We start from the raw sequence: 25,593 nt of genomic DNA on the forward strand, positions 1-25,593 counted from the left end.
GTAATGCTGATGGGATCCGAATGATGTCCAAATAGATTGAGTGCTTGAAGTTCATCCTTTCTCCGCCAATAAAAAACCATCTATGAGAATGAGCTTGAAAACATTAACTTTTTTATTCATAGTTGCCAACAGGAATCTTTTGAATGGGAAGTAGGAAAGCAATTGTACGGTTAATAACGTAAGAAACCTACTTTAACCTTACCTTGTTCGACCTTACTACTTTCAGAGCTTCTTTGTCATCCCACAACCCATCGCGCCCGGTCGGATACTTGGTACATTCTTGGCGAATAATATATCTTCCAAGGTCTCTCAGCTGATCATGCATCCATATAATATCATCCCCAAATGTATTCATATTTTCGATCGAATCCCTAACAATTTTAACTAGGCACGGATCATTAAGTTTTTTCAATGAGATGTGTGGGTATAGACCGCAAGCATCCCAGAAATAGGTTGCTCGTGACTTCTTTTCATCCATGAAGAAGCATGCGATATCGAGAAAAATTTCCTTTTCCACATTTTCTAATGCATCAAAACTTATCTTCAACTTATCCCGAACTTCATTATTTGGTACATTCTTCAACCTTTCTGGCATTTCTTTCCACATTTCCTCATTTTGGCGACGAAGAGAGGAACCTATGACTTCAAGAGCCAATGGGAGTCCCCCCGTTGCAGATACAATTTCTCGAGAGAGAATCTGATGAGTATCGGGAGGAGAGGCATTGTCAAAGGCATGCAAACCGAAAAGCTCTAGTGCTTTACCTTGATCCATTTGCTTTACTTCATAAGTTAAGATTCCCTCTACTTCGTCCCGTAATCGTTTTATCCCTTGTTGTAACGATGATCCTACTCCCCGAGCCAAAAGTGTCAGGCCCCCCCACCAGTTTCTTGAGCTGTTCTTTCTTGTCTATATCATCTAGGACAATGAGAACTTTCTTAGAACCAGCACTCCTCTTTATGGTATCTATCCCTTCATCAGCGTTGATAAATTTTTCGACAAATCTAGAATCAAAAATGTCGGTTGCCAACTTTTTTTGCACATCTTCTAGGCCATTTCTGATTGACAATTCTCTGATGTTCCCAATGAAGCTACATTGGCCATCAAAGCAGGGACATAATTTATTGAAAACAATCTTAGCGAGAGTAGTCTTACCGATCCCACCCATTCCCCAAATTCCAACGAAACGCAGACCAGTGCTGGAGTCAACATCTAAAAACTCCATTATGGCCTCTACTCGTTCGTCTACCCCAACCAATTTGCTGTCCAGATGTACTTGTTTTACTTTCAGCTTAAGCAGAACCTCTCTTACAACAAGTTCAATAACTTCAACGTATCTGCCACAAACCAAACACTTTTAGTAAAGAAAACAAAATAACAATCTCACTACTACTTCCTATTTCTGAGAAAGAAGATATTTCTTTGCGGACCAAATTACAGACGTCATTCTAGAATTACATCAAAGTCACTCACATAACTATCATTAGCCACAATGACCCTGCTTATTTATGAGAATTCGTGGATTGGCTCTTTTTTTCCCCGATGAAATTTACTGCTCATGTACCAAAAAACCGGTTTGCCTATAACGCAGCGACCAACATACTTCATATCTAATTTCGAGCCACTAGCTTGTTTTCACTCCTACTCAAAAGAACACAGAGAGAATAGCATATCGACTGAAGCTTGAAAAAAGTTACAAGCATATTTACTTACGGTTTCCCTTGTACTTCCCATCCTACGATCTGACCCACTTTTCTCAGAGCCGCCTCCCACTGTTCCTTGCTGTCGCCTCCGGCCCTCTGCTCGTACTTGTCCAAGTCCTTCACGTACAGTTCCGTCTTGAGCTTGACGTCAGAGGCCGAGACGTCAAAGAAGATGGGTAGGATCTCCGGCTTCCCGGTCGATTCATAGAGCTCCATCATACGAGCGAGCTCACGGAGGCACCAAGGGCTCGAAGCGTAGCCTCTGGAGAAGACCGGTATGCAGATCTTGGAGTTGCCGACTGCTCTGAGGAGATCGTCGATCCGGTCACCGGCGTGGAGCTCTTCGCTGTCTCTGTAGGCAACGATCCCCTGGCGGACCATAGTCCCGTAGAGGACGTCGGTGAAGTTGTTGCGAGTGTCGGGCCCTCTGAAGCTCAGGAACACGTCGTACTGGGTCGCGGACTCGCCGGAACCACTGGTTGATGCCATGTTTTTTTGGAGGTGTTGAGGTTTCTCGTAAGTCTGGCTCTGCTTTTTGCTTGCTCGGACTTCGGAACAAATCGTGTGAAAAGAGAGGACAACTCAAAACGTCCCTGCAGAAGGCAGAACTCGAGGCAGGCATCAACAGGAGGTGTAATAATTGAGGGGAGAGAGAGAGTTTAGTCAAAAGGACACGGAAGAGGAAAATGAGGGGCATAAGAAGACAAAGGGAGAGAGAATGAGTGTCGGAAAGCATGAGAGGAAAAGGGAAACACAGGAGGCAATATTTGTAAGCTTCGATCCTCTGAGAATTTATGGCTAATAATAGTAATCGTCAAAAACTGCTATAAAAAATATTTATAATTAATAGTACTGTCATAAATAATAAAAATAGTATAATTTCAATCGTAAATTCAAATATTATCCTCACAAAGATGGCCCGTTTTGGCCGAACATAAGAAGGAGCTTATGTAATACTTGAGGAAGAGAAGTAAAAAGGTGGTGGGATTTATTTTTCTCATCACCTTTAGCTTCAGCAGCGCAAAACAAGGATTAAAAGAAGAAAAAGGCAAGAGTTCTCCTTTTTCGCCGCCCGGAGGAAGAGGAACACAAGGTGATCTTTTCTTTGTGCAAAGAGTTTATATCCTCACGTTTTCATTTTTTGTGGAGACAACTGTGATGTAATTCTCCGTAAGGGTAAACACGGTGGATTTAAGCATTTGAAGTAAGGCTCAGACTGAACCAAATGAATTCGTTACGTTCTTTGTTGTTTCTCATCGATTTATTTGGTTGTTTCATTCTCTTGCGTTGATCTTTATTTATTTATTTTTTCAAATTCCTAAATTTTAATTTTTAAATTTTTAAGTTTTCCCTTTTTCGTTATTTTTTTCTTTTTTCATTTTCCCTTCTTCTTCGACCGGTGGCAGGCAATAGACGAGGCCTAGCGTCGGCGGCCGCAATCAAGGCCAAGCCGGCCATCGCCGGCCTCGGTGATGGCTGTGCAGTCGTGGCAACATAAATGGGTAGCCCTACGGTGTCTTTGTGCGAACAGATTCCTTCGACCCAGTCAAATAGGTTCTCATGTTCTTTTTTTTTTTTTTTTGTGCAGACAAGTGTTTCAAACTGTGATAAGCAGTTTTCAATCGCTAGTCAAAACCGCCGATCTGAGCGGTTAAAGAGTCTCCGCCAATGAGAAAACGACACGTGAGGTTGTTGGGAAGTTTCCTCATGCTCGGACTTTGGGCCGACGTGGCGTCCGTCCGCATTCAAGTCGCGTGCATCTAAACGCATTCCCAATTTCGACCGTATGCATGGTGTCCGATCATTGGTCCGTCGCGCACCATGTAATCATACATTTCCAATACGTCGTGTCAAATCACGTAGCCATCCAATCCATGTCGCTTTGCATCATTCCTGCGTTTGTTGGGCGAAGAAGAGAATTGAACCGTGCGTAATCGACCCGATGTTTTGAGTTGGCTCACATTCGGCATCGAGACCGATTCAAATTTCTCCAACCTCAATCTGGCTCATGGCATGTTCCCGCGTTAGGGAAAAAAGAGATCATGCTGTCGTAGCATTATATTCGACAAAAGAAACGATTTAGCCCGCTTAAGAAATTGGTGATTCGGGGTATCGACTTTTTGTACCCACCACCGAAACTTGACAGTATCTTCCGGTGACTGATGAGCCGAGTTGCACTTTGAGAGATCTAAAATCTCGAATTTCACATGGGGTGTCCATCACGAGAGGGTAGATAGATAGACTACAACTAGATATCATAAAGTCTTTTTCAAGTAGCTGTTTGAGCAAGGGTCTCAAAGGGGCAACGCCTTCTAGATACCGGACAACTTCTAGATATTGTAAGGTCTTTTTCAAGTATTAATAGTCCCACCTTTATACATGAGAAATGACTATCCCCATGTGGCATGTACTATGAACTGACATAATAAGCTCAGGGCAATAGACATAACATGACTAGTAATGTAACGTCGAGAGATGAAGCATCGCTTCCAAGTGATGGAGGACATGTGGTGGTGCTGGTGATTGGGGATGGTGGGCCACCAGATTGGAGGTCGGGCCAGTGAAAGTTTCACACTGTGAATTCGTTTTACGGGTGAGCAAAATACTAAGCATCGTGCACGCATTACTCCGTGAATGCTCAGAACAGGAGCTACGAATAGATACTCTCACCAATCTCACAAGTGAGGAACCGAATCATTGTAGTTGATATTTGGTGATGAAGATGAGATCACAATCTTTCAACAAAATGAACGATTCGGACAACATTTTCCTAAAACGATCGCTCAAATGGCTTACAAAGATGGATTAATAAAAAAAATATTATTCACGTAAATGTTAAGCCTTAAATTGTTCCCGATAACGTAAAATTTTAAATAAGGTAGTTATTTTAAAGAATACAAATGATCATTTTCAGGATAATATTTTTCAAATGATTGATTTTCCGTCATATAAACGTACGTCTGATGGCCTTTTTCTTTTCTTCTCTTTTCTTGTAGACCAGTGTATTGGCCCAATGCCCAATGATATTTATATATATGCTCTTTTGTCCAATCTATTTTTCTATAATTAATTTTCTTATGATCTTTCATTTTTGTTGCCCCTCGTTGATAGATGCAATAAATTATACAGGTTGCTTCGAGTTCACTATGGATTTATCCAAGTGGACTCCGAAGTCTGTTGCCGTATGCTACCACTTCTTCATCATACTATGCTGGGAAGCCAAACCCAGCACAAGCCACAAACAAATGATTACTCGCAAACTACTCAAGCAACGACATTAGTTCCCACCACAACGTGAATATGCAAGACAGTTACAGGACTATTTACCAACGGCAATCCCAAATCCGAATCAACATGTTGCTGCAGCGGCTTGTGCCCTTCGATGCTAAGTCTCATTGCAATCACAAGAGACTTCATCACAACGTCAACACGAGGTGCAATAATTGAGGGGAGGAAAAAACAGAGAGACATGGGAGACTTTAGTCAAAAGGAGGGGAACATGTGGGACACGGAACAAGAAATTGAGGGCATGAGAAACCAAAGGAAAGAAGAGAAGAAAAATAAGGGAGAGAGAATGAGCGTCAGAAAGCGAGAGAGGACAAGGGAAGAAGAAAATAGAGGGAGTGGAGCAACGGACAGAGACGGGAAGTTTCACGGACACTTCCTCTGTTTGAGCTGCGCACGAAACCGACCGTCCGAAGGATTTTGATTTGTTCAAACCCGACGGCGGCTAGCGGCTGGCAAATGGAGGCTGGCGACCGGCGGCCGGCAAAAGGGAGGCGATGGAGCGAGCGATGAAAAGAATTTTTATTTCTTTTTTTATTTCAGAAATAGAAAAGTAAAAAATCTCTTCTTCTCATTTCTATTCCAAACCTACTTCTAGGCTAAAAATTTATCTCGTAAATAGGAAATAAAATTATTTTACCAAACCGATTTATGTTCCAAATCTCTATAGAAAAATAGAAAAATAAATAATCATAATGGTTTTCATTCATGCCCTTACTAGTCGTGAGGGGATGCATTCGCACACTCACCTTGTCTCATTCTCATCCCTAACTATAATCCTCTATTTAATTTATTTTTTTAATGCATTCTTTCGTGAGATAAAAAAAATGAACGTTCTTATAAACAGTGAGAAGAATAGAATAATAAAGGTTCATATTACAACATAAATTGGTTATCTTACTATCTTGAGTGAGAAAATGATTTTCTGATTTTTTTTCTTTATTTTTTTATTTCTTTAGTTTTTTTCAACGAGTCCAGTGAGGGTTGGCCCTTAGTCGTGGCCGACGAGGGCTTCGCAGGCAGGTGAGGGCCGCAAAACCCTCACCTATGGGCGATGTTTAAGCCCTCACCTTGTGGCTGGTGAGGGTCGTTGGTCCTCGCTTATGATCAGCAAGGATCGATAGACAGCCCTCGCCATACTTTGGAAAAAAAGGAAAAATAAAAAAAATAAAAAGGAAAAAGGAAAAAATAAAAATAAAAAATAATATTTTTCTTACTTTTTATTTTGGGAAAAATATAAAAATTGTCCACAATGTTTTAGCAATATAATTTTTTTAATAATTTAAAATTTTTCCTAAGTTGGATTAAGTATGGAAGTGTCTTAGTAAATATGAGTCGGGTTGAGCCCGAATCGAAAAATTTATGTTACCATAAATAGGTTAATTGGTCAATTTGGGTCGGACAATATATGACCCGACCCAAATCCGATCCAACCCACCTATTTAACACATCTACGTTCACATATCACATTGTTTTCTAACCAAAATATATATATACAAAGGATCACATTACTAAGATCTAGGAAGTACTGATACTCTTTGGAGGCCTTCGTGTCATGTCGGACACTCCAACACTTTTTGATATACGACCAACACGTGGTCGGCGCTCCGGACACGCCGGTGACACGCAATTCCAGCATCCCAACATGCCATTTTGATGCGCATATGGTCAATTTTAAGCATTTTCAATAAACTAGGGATCAAATTATAAATCTATCAACAATATATATACTTAAATCATATATTCAGTCACCCAAAATTAATATACTTGGCCAATCCCAATAAAATTTAATCGTGAGTCCCTAATAGAAGAAAAAAAGAATAAGAAACTTATTACTGATATTTTTATACATACATGATGAAGTTTAATATACAACGTGTTTCAACGTATTGAAATTCTTTATTTTTTTTAAGAAATGACGTGTCGATCTTTCGTGTCGTATCATATTACATATCGCATGTCGGTGTCGGTACTAGTTAGACTTGGATTGTTGTCTTCAAGTCATGATTACAGCATGTCCAAGCACTACGATACGATGAAGGGGTAAGCAAATACTAGCATATCACTTTGTAGGTGACAGTCATCACATTGGATTGGATTTGACAACAGGAGGAAGTGATCACATTATTGAACATTATCACATTACTTATCTATGAACCTTGCAATTGGGAACTCGGTAGTTTCCTTATGTGCCCAGGTATCGAAAACAGAGGGGTCATCTGGAAATGTTCTCAAAAATATTATTTCAAATGAATGCACTAGAAATTTCAAAATATATGTCTAAAGTGTAATTGAACCTTGAATCTTTTAGATCATGCAATGGAAGGTCGAGCTGAAGAGCAGAATTATTTTAAATATTCTTGATATGCAATTAGGTGACTTTACCCTTAAGTTATTTTTTTGTGACACAAAAAATCCTAAAATTTTAGACGTGTGACAAAGCCACCCTAAATTTTTAGATTAATATGTCACACGAATAAAATTTTAGGATTGTGGTGGCGGAAGAAAAAAAAATAGGGTAAATGTGTCACACCGGTATAAATTTGAGATAAATGTGTCATTTGCATATAAATTTAGGATTTTTGGTGTTACAAAAAAAAAAGAGTTTGGAATAAAGATATTATTATATATATATTTAGTTTAGGGTTTTTATTGGCTTTTACCCTTAAAAAGAAAGAAGGGTTTTCCTTCGTGGAAAAAGTACGGCCGCACAGAAGTATTCACATAGGAGCAGTGCAAAGAAGTCAAAATGTAGAGGACACTCTTGAATGGCAGTAGATGAGGAGCTTTGAGTACGCGATTTTACACATGCGAGTTTTCCATCAAATCGAGTTATTTTATTTGTAAATACTTTGAACATGGGTATAATTTAAATATAAAAAACACTCGAGCAGTTTGAGCGATTGTACTTTGATTACCGATTATAATAATTTATTATTACTGGCTCTCTCTATGGATATAGACACCGACATCTGGGCTGAATGTCGATAGAACGACTGAGCTGGGTGATGATATGTTGGTTGTTTCTTTGGCCCACCATCTCACTCCAAACCTACGATAGGACAATTGTAGCAATTGTTCAGACGTCACAAATTTTCCAACATAATGCAATAATCTGGAAGAGAGAGTTTCTCAATAGGCATATCATTTCCGATTTTTCTTTTTCGTCTAGGCACCTGGGCAAGCATCCTTCGGACATGTTTTTACTTGCGATTTTTCAATCGCGAGTGAACTATGGCAAAGGAAATGTGATGCTGGAGATGCGTTGGATCAATTCGATTAAAGTAAAATTCCACTACCAACTTTAATAATTGACTAAGAATTCATTCAAAGGCGAATCTCGGCATTATCGCAAATTTTTTTATTGTGCACCCACATGGAGATTCAGATTCAGATGTCCCTATTCAGACAAGGATGTTTGTCCCTGTCAAGCTCCAAAAGTATTCCCATATGCAATTTGTTTTACGGGTTAAGTTGAATTCATTTCTTCATCAACCTGTGCTGGGAAGCCAGACCCAGTTCAAGTCTCAAACAAGTGATCACATACGGCAAACCATTACTGGAAAATACTCGAGCAACAACATCAGCTCCAACCAGAACATGTTGATTATGCAGTTACAAACTTAAGGCCAATGCCAAATCAGATTCAAACGTTTTGCTGCTGCAGCTCGCCCTTTGACGCAAGTCTTATTGCAAACAAAAGAGACTTCATCACAAACATCAACAGAAGCGACTTGATTATGCACCAAGTCATTCCAAGCTCTCCATCTATTGTTCATGGAACCATTCCATACTAGCTTCGGCATGCACAACCTGAAATTAGTCCTTTAGCAGCCTGTTTTCTCCAGTGAGGTCCAAAGATCCAATTCCCGGAAACTCAAACAATGACACCTTGCACTATGAGCTTCGGCAAATCAATCAGGATTCATTTTTTCACACCCTCATCGGCCTATGGCCCGAAGCTTAAGGTCTAGTAGGCAATCAGATGATATCACTCTATCAATGTAGTGCCCCGAAATCTAGCACCTCAGTGGGCAAAAGTCCAGTAATCAAGGAACCACAAAGGTTCTGTTTGATGAAATTGAACTCCAAATATCTTACTACATTTCTCTGTCAACTTTGTGCCAGTTATCTTCATAATTTAGGCGGTGACGTTACATTTACTTGTCGAAGAATCTGACCCATATACCAAATTACACAGTGGCCACCAGGGGCGCATCTCATGAAGAAATTGACACGAAGTATTAGGCCAGAGAGAAGCTGAAGAAGATATTTCAAAACTAGATATTTTGGCAATCAGAGCCATCAATGCTTGACAATACACCGGCCTACAGATGATATCAGCACTGGACAAAAAATTTGTAGTACCATTCATCAAGCATCCAAAGATGCACCAGGCAGGTGCACCTGCAAATAATAGCAGTAAGTGGAAAACATGCTAATGTCCATTGCATCATGATAGCAGAACAAAATTAAAATGTCTCTTTGACTAGGCATTGTAGGATGCAAAGATGCAGATACCATCTAATTAGTCTCTTCTGCCATTAGCAGTGAATTAGTTGAACATAGGTTCCAATAATAGTCATTAGAAATGTTCTTTGGCTAGCATTGTTGAATGCGCAAATAACGATACCATCCAGGTCGAGTGTTTCATCATTTTTCCATTTCTTTGTTTTTTATTTTATTTTATTTTTGCATTCTTCAGTTATTAGAGCAACTTTGGCAGAACCATTAATCTACCAAAACAGGAAAATGAAACATGGCCTTGCTGTATATGACCTGAAAATTGAGAACAATTACAGCAACTGACTCTGTATCTGGAGAATTAGGTCATCTTCTTGTTTAACTGTATAAAAATGACTTCCTACTGCTTAAAGAAAAAAAAGTGATCTATGGCATTAAAATTATTAGTTGAACATACTTAATCCTGGAGCCTGCCCCAGTCCAAGTATTTTCATATTGTGCACTTTCGAGAGATGTATCATATGCATCGGAAATCGATGTGGCACACAATTGGGTTTTCACAAGAATGGAATTAAATACCTCGGACAAGTCGACAATAAATTTCGCCTGTGATGGCTCCTGGGACAAGGGGACATGTCGTCAAAGCAGAGCAAACTCCATTATTTCTCGCAATTTCACGGGATTCCCAAACTCAATCACACTGTGAATTTATTCAGCTCTCCATCGCTTGAATCAGTCACCTTTTGTCTATTGTATCGTGCACGAACGCTTGGAAACATCCGAAGACGTGCTTTGTGGACGAAATTGAGAGTCATTCAAAACTGCAAGAACGGTTTGTAACTATTGAGGGAAGCTAATGGATGACAATGTATCCAAACTAATAGCATTAGTTCAACTAATATTAGTTTGTGTATGTTAATAAGCTAACAGATGTCAGCTGGTGTAACAGGATGACAGTAAATTCATTCTAACAGCAGTGTCTTACTTCTAGAGTCGAGCTCAGTGCCGCGCTCAGGAGGCCATAGAAACCCTCTACTGTATGGCAAGTCCTGAAGATATTTGTTGCCGGTCTCCATCACTGATTCTTCTGAATCTGTTTCCATTGCATCTTCCTAGTACAAGAAAAGATGACTGCTTCTTGTCCTAGTATTGTAGCATAAGAAAATTGAAATATCGTCCAGTCCATCTGCTTTGAAGTCCGAACATTCCAATGCTTCACATCATAGTTAAGGTACAATGCATATTCTATTTTATTGGCAAAAGTACACTAGAAGTGCCATAACTTTTATACGGCGTTCACTTTAAGTGCCATAACTTTCAAAACATTTATTTAAGTGCCATAACTTTCAAAAATCGTTTACTTGAGTGTCATGTTGACGTGGACATCGGAAAAGCTGACGTGATAGCCGGAAAGCTGACATGGCATGCCGGAAAAGTTAATGTAGCACTCAAGTGAATGATTTTGCTCCGACATAGCATTCAAGTGAATGATTTTTGAAAGTTATGGCACTTAAGTGAACGTTTTGAAAGTTATGGCACTCAAGTGAACGCCGTACACAAGTTATGGCACTTCTAGTATACTTTTTCTCTATTTTATTTATAGATGATGGAAAGAATTCAATAAATTGCTCATAATTAATTGGTTGATAAATAGTAGAAATAGGAGCACTAAATATTATGTACATATTTCACCCACATTTTATTGGCTACTTCGTACCTCTCACTCTAATCAGATTCAGCTATGAGGAAAAGAAAACAGCATGTCGCTCTTTTTTATTAGATAAGAGATATCGTTAATTAGATGTTACATACAGGCAGCTCCTTTTTTTTTTTTTTTCTCTCTCTTTAAGAATTCTTTCTGTTTAATAGAAAACTAGAACAAATAGTTTGACAAGAAAAAACTGGAACATCAAGCAATATATAAAAAATGGGTAAGAGGTAGAGTTGTACTATTTCACATGCTTGCATCACGGCCAGGCAAAATCCTCATACAAGGATGGACCGTGATACGATCGACCGGCCATGCCATGAATCAATTCATGGCCGCGCACAAGGATCGACTAGGGGCGAGCCATGTTGGCCGAGCATTAATCAAGACGGCCGAGTGGATGAGTTAGTGCATGAACAACTGCACGGCCCAATGCATGAACCAGCGCATGAATTAGCGGCTGGTCTGCACAATGCACGTCCAGCCAGCATGATGCCACGTGCCATGCTGTGCATGATGCGGCGCACAATCAGGAGCAGCCCGACTTGGCCGAACATGATCCCAAGTGACCTGGCAAATGGTAATGGGCCTGGTCACTGCCGGCGAACGGTAATGATCCCAAGTCAGAACATGAATTGTAATTGCCCAATTATACAAGACAGTTACCTGGCTTTGCCCAAGCTAGATCTAGGCGAGGTCCCTCCTCACCAAGCTCAGCCTCTGGCCGGTCATTTCCGGCTTGCCAAAGTTGATCAGATGGACCGAATTAGCACAAATACAAAAAGTTTAGGACTGAATTGGAATTATTAAAATGTTTAATACTAAATTGACAAAAGTGTAATAGGTTTAGGACTTTTTGACAATTTTTCTGCGGGGAATACATGGGACAAGGAAGAAGCCATTGAGGGCACAAGAAAAAAAAAGGAGAGAAAGACAAGGAAAAAGAGAGGGAGCGTAGAATAAAATAGAGAGGTGTAATGAATGGTGGAAGGCGTGAGAGGAAAAGGGAAGAAGAAAGTACAGAGTGAGTGTTAGTGGATCTTAACAGATTTTCAAGGAGTTCTTGCTAAGTTGATTTTGATGATCAATAGTCCCAAATACCGTCTATTTGCAACTCAGTTGTTTCTTCATCCTCTTGATATTTCTTTAGTTTTTTGCGTTCGTTAGTTATTTGCGCAACTTTGGCAGAGCCATTAATCTACCCAAAAAGGAAAAAAGGAACAGGGCCTTGCAGCATATGACCTAAAAATTGATAACAATTACAGCAACTGAATTCTTACTGCTTAAATAAAGACAGTGTGACTATGGCATAAAAATTATTAGCTGAACAAAATTGACGTGGCACACAGTTGGGCTTTCACAAGAGTGGAATTAATTACCTCGGACAAATTGGCAATGAACTTCCACTGTGATGGACCTGGGAGAGGGGGGACATGTCCTCAAAGCAGAGCAAACTCCATTTCCTTCTCGCAATTTCACAAGATTCCCAAACTCGACCACTTCGCGAGTTCATTCATCTGTCCATCGCTTGAATCAGTCTCCTTTTGTTTATAGAATTGAGCACGAACACTTGGAAACATCCGAAGATGTGGTTGGTGGAGGACATGTGGTTTCGGGAGGAGACTGCAAGAAAAGTTTGTGCTCTCTAGTTAAGCTACTAGTTGATATCATATGCAAACTTATAATAGTAAACCTAGTAATAAATTTAGGGGTCGAATCGATTCCCTTTATTTGAACAAGTGCTAACTTTTTTCTTATCTAACTTAACCTTCTTGATCCAAAGATTTTTATAACATTACTTTTATCATTTTCCACGTATATTAGAAGATTAGGGGATAATGACATAGTGCCATAACTTTCATACGAAAGTCACTTGACTGTCATAACTTTTTTCGACCAGTTAAGTGCAATAACTTCTAAAGAACGTTACTTGAGTGCCATAACTTTCAATTGTTAACTTAACTAGGATTTTTTTTTTAAGTTATAATATTCAAATGAATATTGTATAAAAGTTATGGCAGTTCTTATGTCCTTTTTTTTTTTTCGAAAATTTGACACCTTTCACTTTAAAAACTGATTATGCAAATGAGAACCAGCATAACTAGCACAATCCATAAATATCCATATGAAAGTACTTGACGAACTCAACATAATTATCCAACGATTTAGCAGTTTAATGATCGTATATCTATTAATTACTTACATATTTCACCCACAATTTATTGGCTACTCTGTCTTTCACTCTAATGAGATTTAGCCACAGGAGGGAAAAAAAAAACTCGTTCCACCATTTGATTAGATAAAGATGTATGTCATAAGATGAACTATATGTTTTCATCTCATGTAAAGGACCTTCATTCCACTGCCCATGTAAGAAATAAATTACACACTCAGCGTTGGATGATTGACATGTGAAAGAATTCCATTACAAAACTAACTCCGGACAAACTTGTTAACAATATATTATGAATGTTTCTTTTACACTTAACAGTTTATCTAACAATAATCCATGGAGTTATATAAAAAAAGTATACTAAATGAGTTAATACATGAGAGAGAGAGCGAGGGAGGGGGGGTGTTAGAGAGACGAAGCAGCAAACAGAACAAGCGAAAACGATGAAATGTTATGCCTACTACATGCGGTTCTGAAAAATAAAGATACGAAAAGAAATTTGCTATGACTACTACAAGGAAGGCGCACCTCGTTGATTGTTTCGTCCATCCCACGAAGAATCCTCTCTCCATAATCCCCGTAAGTACCATCACATGTATTTAGTCTCGCACAACACGATATTGTTATCCTGCATTCATTTGGTATCTTTGAGTTGGATACATCAATCAACCTTTCCAACGATCCACAATCGTAAACCGACAAAAGATTCAAAAGCTCCAATTCTTCAAGGCCCTCAACAACCCGTAGCCCATCGCACGTGTAGATCTTTAGAGTCTTCAGCTTTTTCAAGTTTGATAAACCACACAACCCTCCTAGGGAATCACAGTTTCGAACTTTCAGTCTCTCTAATGATTCCATCGAACCGAGAAATCGAATTTCAAGTAGCCTTGGGCAACTTACAACCTCCATTTCACGGAGGTTCCCCAAGCTTGATGAAATAATTGACAACCCCTCGAGAAACTTGCATCCTTCAACAGTCAAATCTCTCAATAGTTCAAGCCCATCGAGTTGAATTTCCCTCGGTGGACAGCGATAAAGACATAATCTTAGCAAGTTTTTCAAGTTGGAAAATTGTGGTCCAACAACTGCAGAGTTGAAACTGTCCATGCCGGATAAGGTGAGTTCTCTAAGTCGAGGTAGGCAACCCAACTCCGATGATGGCACGGGAACATCCGAAAGGCACAACCTCAAGTTCTCCAACTTAGATAACTTTCCAACCCATTGCAATTGACGAGTTTGCATTGGGTTTGATGCTCGAGCAAGTGCTAATCCATAGCCGTCGGACAGATTTAATTCCACAAGATTCGTGAGGTTACCGAGATCCGGAACTAACCGCAATGATGTCGATTGAACATGTAAACAATTCGGACTTGGGGGCAGTTTTGGCAACTCTTGAAGCTCGTTACAATCTGTTAGATTCAGCTCTTGGAGTCGCGTGAGGGAATTGATTACCGCAGCCTTTGTACAAACACGAGTATTTGACATGTCTAGGATTCTTAGAGACAATAGCTTGCCAATTTCAGTGGGAAGTTCGCCCGCAAGTTGTCCACAACCCCGGGCATGGAGCTCCTCCAACCTCTCTAGCATTCCAATAGTGGCAGGTAACCTCCCTATGTGACTCCTTCCCATCCTCATCACCTTCAATTGCTTCAGATTTTTTATCGAATTGGGTAACTTAACAATGCTTGTCTCTGAGAGATACAACTTCTCTAATGCTGTCAAGTTGCCTGTTGATTCTGGAAGCTCCCCCAAACTTCGACATCCGTGGAGCGAAAGGAACTCAAGTTGCGTAAGCTCTCCAATAGAAATTGGAAGTTCCCCAATTGGTGTGCTTGTTAGATTAATGAATGACAGGTGCTTTGCATTACCAATAGAATCCGGTAAACTCTTAATTTTTGAGGATGACACATCCAACTCGGACAACGATTCTAATTTCCCGATAGAGCATGGAAGTTTCTCCATTTCGTGGCACCCTTGCATGGAGAAGCGCTTCAGATTCACCAGTCCTCCAATCTCTTCAGGCAAAGTTTGTAGACTCTCGCACCAAATAATGTCCAAGTGAACAAGTCCTTTTAGCTTCCCAATAGAGGGGTCAACTTCTTGTAAGTTTGGACAGGCATCAAGAGACAGTCTCTCCAAATTCAGGCATCCCGAAAAGTCCGGAGTCCGTTTCAATCCTTCACATTTTGTGAGAGAAAGAACTTTTAATTTGTTTGCCATCTGTAAAAGTTTTTGAAATATTATCATAGAGGATCAAAGAGAGAATACTATGTTGAGTGAACAAAAGTACGAATTGACACCTTCAAAATGTTCCATCCACCCCAATTTTCTGTGTTTTTATTGTCCGAAAGTTCGAAAACTACTAGATTTTTCAAGTGCAAATTGGCCATTCTACAATCTAGAGGAGGAGAATCCCAAGAAAGCCATCTTAGCTCCAAGAGATGATTGTCGATGTCTCCAACAAAAGTCCCTGCTCTTAACTTGAGGGATTTCAAATTAGGCATCCTCTCAAGTTCTTCATCCGTAATGCAGATGGGATCCGAATGATGTTCAACTAGATTGAGTGCTTGAACTTTATCCTTTCTCTGCCAATACAAAACATCAATGAGTATGAGCTTGCAAACATAAATTTGTCCTTCAAAATGGCTAAAAGGAAGCTTTTAAATGAGTTTTAGGAACATAATTATACGGTTGATAATATAAGGATCCTACTTTTACTTTACCTCTTTTGACCTTACTACTTCCAGAGCTTCTTCGCAGTTCCACAACCATCTGCGCCCTGACGCATTCCAGGTACATTCTTGGCGAACAATATCTCTTCCCGGGTCTCTCAACCGATCATGCATCCATATAGCATCAGCACTAACAACTTTAATTAGGCACAAATCAGTAAGTTCTTTCAGTGCAGTATGTGGGTATAGATCGCAAGCATCCCGGAAATAGGTTGCCCTTGATTTCTTTTCATTAATGAAGAAGCATGCGATATCGAGAAAAATTTCTTTTTCCGCATCTCCTAATGCATCATAACTTATCTTCAACTTATCTCGGACTTCATTATGAGGTACTTTCTTCAACCTTTTTAGCATTTCGTTCCATGTCTCCTCTTTCTGGTGACGAAGATACGAACCTATAACCTCAAGAGCCAATGGAAGTCCCCCGGTTGTTGATACGACTTTTCGAGAGAGACTCTGAAGACCGGGGGGAGGAGAGACACTGTTAAAGGCATGCAAACTAAAAAGCTCTAGCGCTTTATCATGATCCATTTGCTTTACTTCATAAGCTAAGATTCCTTTCTCTTCATCCGGAATACGCCGATCTCTCGTTGTAATGATAATCCTGCTCCCAGAACCAAAAGTTTCGGGCCCCCCCACTAGTTTCTTAAGTTGTTCTTTCTTGTCTAGATCATCTAGAACAATAAGAACTTTCTTAGAACCAGCTCTCCTTCTGATGGTATCCATTCCTTCATCAACATCGATAAAATTTTCTACAAATCTAGAATCAAAGATGTCGGATGCCAGCTGTTTCTGCAGATCTACTAGGCCATTTTTGTTGGACGATTCTCGGATGTTTCCAATGAAGCTGCATTGGCCATCAAACCGAGGACATAATTTATTGAAAACAATCTTAGCTAGAGTGGTCTTGCCGATGCCACCCATTCCATAAATTCCAGCGAAACGCACGCGAGTGCCGGAGTCGACATCTAACGACTCCATTATGGCTTCTACTTGTTCATCTACCCCAACCAATTTGCTGTCTAGAGGTCTTTGTTTTACTTTCAGCTTACGCAGTATCTCTCCGACAACGAGTTCGATAACTTCACCGTATCTGTCACAAACCAAACACTTTTAGCAATAGAAAACACGTAACAATCTCACTACTACTTCCTAGCAAATAGCACGTGAGTTGGATCACTATGTCAAGTCTCAGATAAATTGTATAAAGCCAGAAGAATTTCGGATCACTAGGTCAAAAGACTTCGCAGGATATAATTGGTGTTATGAAGATGAAGTTACAATTCCTCCTATTTCTGAGAAAGAAGACGTTTCTTTAACTGCTATTTACAAGAACAATAAAAGGATAGAATTGCGACTGGAGCTTGAAAAAAGTTCCATTAATGAGCATTTACTTACGGTTTCCCTTGGACTTCCCATCCCTTGATCTCAGCCACTTTTCTCAGAGATGCCTCCCACCGTTGCCTGATCTCCTCGCCGTGGCCATGCTCGTGCTTCTCCAAGTCCTTCACGTACAGTTCTGTCCTGAGCTTGACATCGGAGGGCGTGACATCAAAGAAGATGGGAAGGATGACCGGCTTCCCAGTCGATTCGTTGAGCTCCGTTGCACGAGTGAGCTCATGGAGGCACCAAGCGCTTGAAGCATAGCCTCTGGAAAGGACCAGTATGCATATCTTGGAGTCGCCAACCGCTCTCAGGAGATCGTCGATCCGATCACCGACATGAAGCTTTTCACTGTCTCTGTAGGCAATGATCCCCTGGCCGACCATGGTCCGGAAGAGGCAGTCAGTGAAGGTGTTGCGGGTGTCGGGCCCTCTAAAGCTCAGGAACACGTCGTACTTAGTCGCCAATGAGCCCGAACCACTGGTTTCCGCCATGTTTTTGGGGGGTTCTCCCTCACAAAAGGTCTCTCGTCTCGCTCTGGTTTCTGCTTGCTCGGACTTGGAGTTGGAGCTGCACCTTCAGTGGTGTTAAGAGGTAGAAATCATGTGAATGCACAAACCGATTTCGAGGAATCCGTCAAAAGCTTCTTCCTTGAAATGGATATTCGAGCTTTTGGCTTGGATCGGCCGGCGATGTTCAGACAAGAGGTCTGTCCCTGTCGATCTCCAAATTTTATAACAAAAAAATATGATTGGTCAAAGTCATGAAATTGCAGGATAGTCACATCCTATGTATCTCAATCGAAAAAAATAGCTATTACCTAATTCCATCTTCCGCTAACATTTTATATTTTCTTCCCAAAATTTATTTCATTTTGTCTTTAATTTTTAATCTTGTTTTCATCTACCTGTTTATTTCTTTCATAAAGAAACGAGTAACCATTAAACCGTCATCCTCACGAACTACAATGTCCACCATATTATCATGTCTTATTTTTTTTTTATCAAGTTTGTAATTTGAGGTTGTATATTAAACATGTTGATGAAAATGATTCTACTTAGGAAAGAAACATAAACCATTTGGCTATGATGCAACATTATTGTTTCACCACGAAAGTGATAAATCTTTTGAAGTAACGATCTAGTCCTATCGAGAAAAGTTTAAAAGGTCGTTTGTTGATTCTGGTATGGGAAATGTAAACGGCACGAAATATAAAGGTACGATGCCAGAAATGTAAATGGTGCTAGAAATGTAACAAAGTCTTGAACTTCTCAACCAACTGCTAATGATAAGAAATTTTAAGTTAGACTATAAAAGACAAACCAAAATTTCCAAAGATGCTAGTGGTTCTCGTCCAGCTACATTTGTAAAACAAATCAACATCAGATGTTTCAACTTAACCTGCGTCAACCATCCCTCAATAAATAGAACAAAAATGAAGTTGATGTGACCCTTTAGCATCCGAGAAATTAGTTTGCAACTTCGTTCACAAATCACTGTCTAATGAGCTGTAAGAAAGGCACCCTTTTTCATATTATTGTAACGCTAATTTGCCAGCACTGATAAGACATTTTTCTAGCGTCTTTTTTTCTGTATGCACGTTTCGCATCGAGGCATCTTCAAGCGGCATCTTTCTTTCCTTTTGCGAAACACATCTCATGTATCTCAATTGAAAGAATTAGCTATTACCTAACTCCATCTCATTTATTAACAAAATCCTATCTAATACCTGTCAAAATTTATTACTGCCTTTGTATTTAGTACGATCCTCTTCGGATTGGGGAAAAAAAACGAAAACACCCACTCATTCAGAAGATCCGATATGCGGGGCGTCTTCTCATCGACCTCTCCATATGTAGGTTATTATGAAGGCAGAAGTAATTACTAAGAGAACCAATAAGAGAAAAGTTACATTCCGCTAAAATTTCATGTATCCTTCCCTAAATTTTATTTCGTTTTGTCTTTACTTTTTAATCTTATTTTCATGTACTTGTTTGTTTCTTCCATAATGAAACGCGTAACCGTTAAAACAACTACAATGTCCACCATATTATTGCGTCTTAACATTTTTTTTATCAAATTTGTAATTTGAGGTTGTGCGTTAAACATGTTGACGAAATTGATTCTACCAAGGAAAGAAATAGAAACCATTTGGTTATGACGCAACCTTATTGTTTCACCATGAAAGTGAAAAATCTTTTAAAGTAACGATCTAGACCTATCGAAAAAGGTTTAAAAGGTCATTTGTTGATTCTGGTATGGGAAATGTAAACGGCACGAAATATAAATGTACGATGTCAGAAATGTAAATGGTGCTAGAAATGTAAAATACATTGTGAATATAGATGAATAACTTTTGTTCTTTCCTTTACAAAGAATAAAATTCCACTATCTATAATCTTGTACAATTGTCCATCATACAAACAGAAACTAAGTATCAAACACGGCCCTATGTGCCTCCTATGATTCAACAAATGCCTCTGAATTGAGTATCGAATGCTTCTGTCGACCACGACAATCTTGCAACTTTGATTGGATTTCATCGAATCTGTTTCTGTGTGAGGTAAAAGTTGACGAAGGCTTAGAGTTTCACTGGTCATCCAATTTGGCCCTGATTTCCTCCGGAGAATGAATGGCCCCGACAACGTCAAAGTTTGACATGGGCAGCATTCTGCCATTATTGATATCCACATGGATGCTACCATCGGAAGAAAAGAAAATAAAAAACAAAGCAACTACTTTTTTTTTCCATGGCGGTAGCAAATGATGTCCCTGTCATCTGTCAACTCTGGTATCGTTGGACGATCACATCCACTGAATTGGTCAAATTTGGTGTCCGAGAGTCTCGATTAGACTATTTGTACAAGTAGAGGGGTTTCATTATCAAAGATGAAATTATCCGAACATAATAGAAAAAGCATCAATGCACATTCACTTAAATTTTTCTCTTAATTTTCCACTTTATTGAGTTGCTCTGGTGTCATCTAAGATGGAGCGAACCTTTTATTTCGATATAGTTGCATGTAGCCCCATAAGATCGTATAATAGGAATGTCAAGACTTTGTCGAGCCCTAGACCACTAGTCTTAAATATGGACATACCACTTATAAGCTGTCTTTTTTTTTTTTTTTTGACATTGTCATGACAGATAGAATATGTATTTACCACTCATAAGCTGTCACTTCTCTTGACTATTTCCTTAAGTTCACTGTTTTCTTCACTTGTCAAAATATGCAACCAGGCACACTGCATCTAATGAAGAACTTGGAATGGAGACTTCCCAGACTCAATAGTTGCAGCATCGGGTAAATTTCTATGGGTACTGGACTGCCCTTGTGAGCATTGGGTTACTCGATCCAAAGGGAAGTAGAAGTATTCTCAAGAAAGCATCGTAGTATAGTCAAATTCCAAATGCCAATTTATCACACGCTATTAAGTTGTTCGAGATGTCCTTCATTATGAAAATCAGTCTGCTCATTCGCAAGGATCATGAATTAATCGAGGCTGCAAGACCATGAATATTTCGACAGCACAATAGATATATTTCCAGTCTCTTCTTATTTCAAGTCAAGGAACTTGCCCGTTACTGGAAATTGTCTTTCCAATTCAGCCAAGAAGACCGAAAGTTGTATTGCAACTCTGCACCAGCTACAAATAAGATCAGATTATAATGGTTTGCCTGGCTCGATGAATGTAGCTTCGATCCGAGCCTCGCTGCATTGTGATCGACTTATGGGTGACTTGTCATGATTGTTCAGAAACCTCTTTCCGAATTCAGCTTCTGAAAGACAGTGCTAGTCCAACATCGTCCAAGTCTCGCAATCAGAACATGGCGGCAAACATTCAACAGTACCGCCAGCCAAACCTGCAAGAACAGCTCGTTGTTGAATGGACAATGCTAACACACACTGCATAAACTCATGTGGATACTCAATATCAGGCTCTTGAGGATTGAGATGACACAATCAGTAGTCTCTGCCCTTGCTTCTGCCACTACAACCTCATCGTAGACGAAATTAGAATTGCTTGCAGAAATCATCTAATTAGTCTCTTCTACCACCAGTTTTGCCGAGTTCGCAAACATTGGCACAGGAAACACTAATTTTTAATCTTGACAGATTTTGGAGGAGCTTGTGCAAGATTGATTTAATGATCACCATTTGGGACATACCAATATCGCCTACTTCTGCTTGCTTTGTCTTCATTTCTCCTTTTGGTTTTTTGCACTCTTCAGTTCTTTGAGAAATTTTGGGAGGAATCATTCATTTACCCGGCCAGACAGAACTAGTAGCTTGCTCAGTATGACCACCCAATACATAATAGTGACAGAAACTGACTTTTGAGTACTGGACAACCAAATTTACTGGCAGAATTGCGTCGTTTTCATTGTTAATTCTGTTAACTGCATAAATAAAAAAGGTGACATCTGATACAAAGATTCAGGCGAACTCATTGCCAAATTAATCACAGCTACTAATAGCTAACGAGTCACCTGCTAGTGCCACCGATACAAAGACATTGACTAACGCGGCCCTGGTCCTGTATTTGCATAGTTGCACACACTGAGAAAAAGGTATCATATGCATTGGAAACTATCATCTGAGCCGTCGAAGATATTGACGATGCTTCCATGTGGCAAGCAATGTGATATTCACAAAGGGAATGATTTACCTCAACGGATAGACAATTAGCAAATCCTCAAAGCAGAGTGGATTTCATATGCAAACTGCTTTCCTGTTTCCAGGAAACTTGTCCTTCGACCCCAATGCACTTGAGTATTCCAAGAAGAGTGCAAGTATTCTCTTGGAGCAATCGATTTAGCTTTCATACCCTCAACCATAATGCATGGAGATCCATTCAGTTTATCCTGACTCCACGTCCGCATTTTCCTGCATTTTCGCGTAAGCTATCTTCCGTCTGCCTCTGAAAAATCTGCAGACTTTCACTTGAATATACCATAAGGGCTTTCAGATACATTTCTAACATACAAATGGAACAATTGTCAGCTGTCATTCTCGTTCGTCGAATCTTCCGAATCTGAACAATCAATGCTGTCGTTCTCCTTCGTCGAATCTTCCGAATCTTTGTCCATTTCAGCCTCCTAGAACAGGAAAAGATGAATTAGTCTTCTACCTATATTGGAGGACACTAAAATGCAAGTATGATCTAATCAGCATGCTGTCAAGTTCAAACATTAGTGTTGTTTGCCTCACAAGCATTCGTGAGCCCGAAGGGCAAAGCCAGTCACACACGAGTGTATGACAGCACAATCACCGGGCATGACAGGATCGACCATTGCTTCAGATTAACATGTGCCAATTACAGAGTTTACTGTCACTTGCATGACATAATTGATCTGTAGTTGCAATGACTACTGTGAAGGGGTTTAGACGACCCATTAGTGAGTTACCATCCTCACTAACAAGTAAAGGTGCGATCCACGTTCTTACACCAACATGTCGGCGAGCCCACGTTGATCAATCTTATTTTAGGTGCAGCAAAGAGCTTTATTTATGTATGAAATGTCCATAATAAGTGTGTGTGTGTGTGTGTGCGTGTGTGTGTGAGAGAGAGAGAGAGAGAGAGAGAGAGAGAGAGAGAGAGAACTATACATGGGGGTAGATGGAACAAGGGAAACGCAGATTTTGTAAGTTGAACTCATCTGGTACGTATTATCGTGTGGGATAGATCGGTCAACCTTTCCAACAAATGACACCAGATAACTTGCAAACACTCCACGAACACGAGAAAAAGGAAAAAAAATAGGGTGAGCCATGGGAAAGGGAAAAAGTGAAAAAAAAAGTAAAACTAAACGAGCGAAAATGACGAAATGCTATGCCTACTATATAGGGGGTGCCAAATGGACCCGTGGGCCCGGAACCGGCCCGGAACCGGCCCGTTGACCGGCCCGGAACCGGCCCGTTGACCGGGCCCACGGTTCCAACCCGGTTTTTAAAAAAAAAAGAGGAGTAGGTTTGATAAAAAGAGTAATTGGGCTTTGGAACCGGCGGTTCCGAACCGGAACCGGAACCGGCCCGGAACCGGCGGTTCCAAACCCGGAACCGGAACCGGCTCTTCAAGGGCCGGTTCCTGAACCGGAACCGGCGGTTCCGTTGAACCGGCCCCCTCTACTACTATATGCGTTTACGAAGAGTAGAAGGAAGCACCTCGTTGAAGGGCTTTTTTCCAAATTATGCACAAATTTTTTTTTTTTTACCAAAATAGGTATAAAAAAATATATTTATCAATTTAGGGTGCGCTCAAATGTCTTACTACCGAGCGGACTAAGCTCGGCATTTAAAGTGCCGAGCGGGCTCGCGCTCGACACCGGGCCGGCCGAGCAGTCCATTCGGCACTAATAATGCCGAACGAGAAAAGCCCGCTCCGCTAGGCGGAGTGCCCCCCCCTCCCCCGCTTTGCACGCAGAGTGCCAAGCGGGTGGAGTTTAAGGCGCCTGCTCCCACCCGCTCGGCACTCTGATCGCCGAGCGGGTGGGGGCCCCTACCTTCCAACATACCGGCGCCTTAGGCACCGGTACTAGCGCCCGCAAAGGTGCTGCAAGCGCCCGCAAAGGGGCTTGAGCGTTGGCGCGCCTGCAGCACCTTTAGGCATTTTACTGAGCCTTTGGCTCTACTTAAAACAAAGCCGAAGGCTCTTCGCACTCGGAACGCTCTTTTCTCCTCTTCACGCTCAAAACCCTCTCCTCTCCTCGCCGCGCTCGTAACACTCTCCTCTTCTCTCTGCGCTCGTAAAACTCTTCTCTCTCCTCTGTGCTCAGATCGCTCAAAAACTCTCCCTCTTCTCGCACTCCTAGAGCTCTCTTGCAGCACCTCCGCGAACACTCTCCTCTCCACCTTCACGCGCATTACATCGGCCTCATTTGTTCGTTGAAGGAGATCCCCCTCTCCTCGTGTGCCTTTATTGATAATATTATAGGTTGATAATGTTTTTATTTTATTGCTAATATTTTCGTCATGTTTAAATTAAATTGGGACTTTTTTATTTTGTAGAAATTGAAACAAAAGCAAAGCCGGCCTCCTTACTCGGTGCTTTCTTTTAATAGTTTGAGCTCTTTATTCAACGTGTGCTTACCCTCAATAATTTGAGGTAAATCTCGTTATAGTTATTTTTTGCAGTTTCGTAAGTATTGTTTTATTTATTTGATTATTATTTGTACCCTCAATAGTTATAATATTTACGAATTTAGGTAAATAAAAAAAATCACCCTAATCTCATAAAAACAAATTTTTTGGGAGTCATTTTTGCAACTATGTCCATATTCATGTTGACGATTTTCAAAATATGAAAAAGAAATTTAGGAGCGTAAAATGAATGTTTGGAGAAAAAAAAGGTGATCAGATGACCCGAAAAGCGGTGGCGGGGTTTGACCCGGTCAGAAAAATATATTTTTAATAATTTAAAAATGCGAATATTAGAAAAATAGAAAATAGAAAAATAATTAAAATTATAAAACCATAGAAACTTTCAAAAAAATGAAGAAAAAATATTTAAAATTTTGAAAAAATCGGAAATGGCCACAATCAACCGGCCATGGACGATTTTGGGTATTTTGGCCGACGACTTTCAAAAAATTACGATTTTGCCCTTATGGCAAATTATCTCCCAAAAAATTGTAAAAAATCCCAAAATGTCGTGTAAGCCCTTAGGGCTATACTATGACATTTATTTCATTTGATATATTGATAGTGGTAATGTTAATTTGATACGTATCCGGGACAATATTTACCAAATTGTAGTTTAGAAATAATTTCTAATTTATTTATTGAGCGTAATGTCGTCTACATATTTTGCGATTGTGCAATGGGGAGGTACAATAGTACGAACTGAATATGGAATTGATTACGAAGGCGGATAATCTACCATGTTCGGGATTGTAAATATATCGACATTTGATGAGTTACGTGTTTCGATTGAAAGCGCGTTGAATATAACAGGAAACCAATATATTCAAATAGTGGTGTATAAATATCCAGTTGTAACACGCCATTATGTTACATATAACATTACGGAGGTGCATGATAATGATGCGGTTAGGATGATCCAGCAATTTGCACTTCAGGCGGTGCCCTACATATACCGCAGATTTGGGCGTGGGAGCGCCTCGGATGTGTCTCCCCATCCCCGAC

The 25,593-nt window shown here is 40.1% G+C and overlaps 2 protein-coding genes across 2 annotated transcripts in view; both read right to left on the reverse strand.

Annotated features, from left to right (window-relative positions):
* The window catches only part of LOC115754017 (disease resistance protein RUN1-like), a 309,474-nt gene that overhangs the window by 82,137 nt on the left and 201,744 nt on the right, over positions 1 to 25,593 (reverse strand). Inside the window, exon 3 of the mRNA XM_048278105.1 lies at positions 15,785 to 15,916. Coding sequence (XP_048134062.1) covers positions 15,785 to 15,916 — 132 coding nt within the window. The remainder of the gene's footprint in view (positions 1 to 15,784; positions 15,917 to 25,593) is intronic.
* Positions 295 to 18,116, reverse strand: LOC115729989 (disease resistance protein L6-like). The gene is made up of 3 exons (XM_048277084.1): positions 17,947 to 18,116; positions 1,712 to 2,200; positions 295 to 313 (listed from the first exon to the last, which is right to left on the reverse strand). The coding sequence occupies exons 2-3, from the start codon at positions 2,188 to 2,190 to the stop codon at positions 310 to 312; spliced, it is 483 nt and encodes a 160-aa protein (XP_048133041.1). The 5' UTR covers positions 2,191 to 2,200; positions 17,947 to 18,116; the 3' UTR covers positions 295 to 309.

Source organism: Rhodamnia argentea, chromosome 4 (assembly GCF_020921035.1).
Source record: "Rhodamnia argentea isolate NSW1041297 chromosome 4, ASM2092103v1, whole genome shotgun sequence".
Classification (NCBI taxonomy): domain Eukaryota; kingdom Viridiplantae; phylum Streptophyta; class Magnoliopsida; order Myrtales; family Myrtaceae; genus Rhodamnia; species Rhodamnia argentea.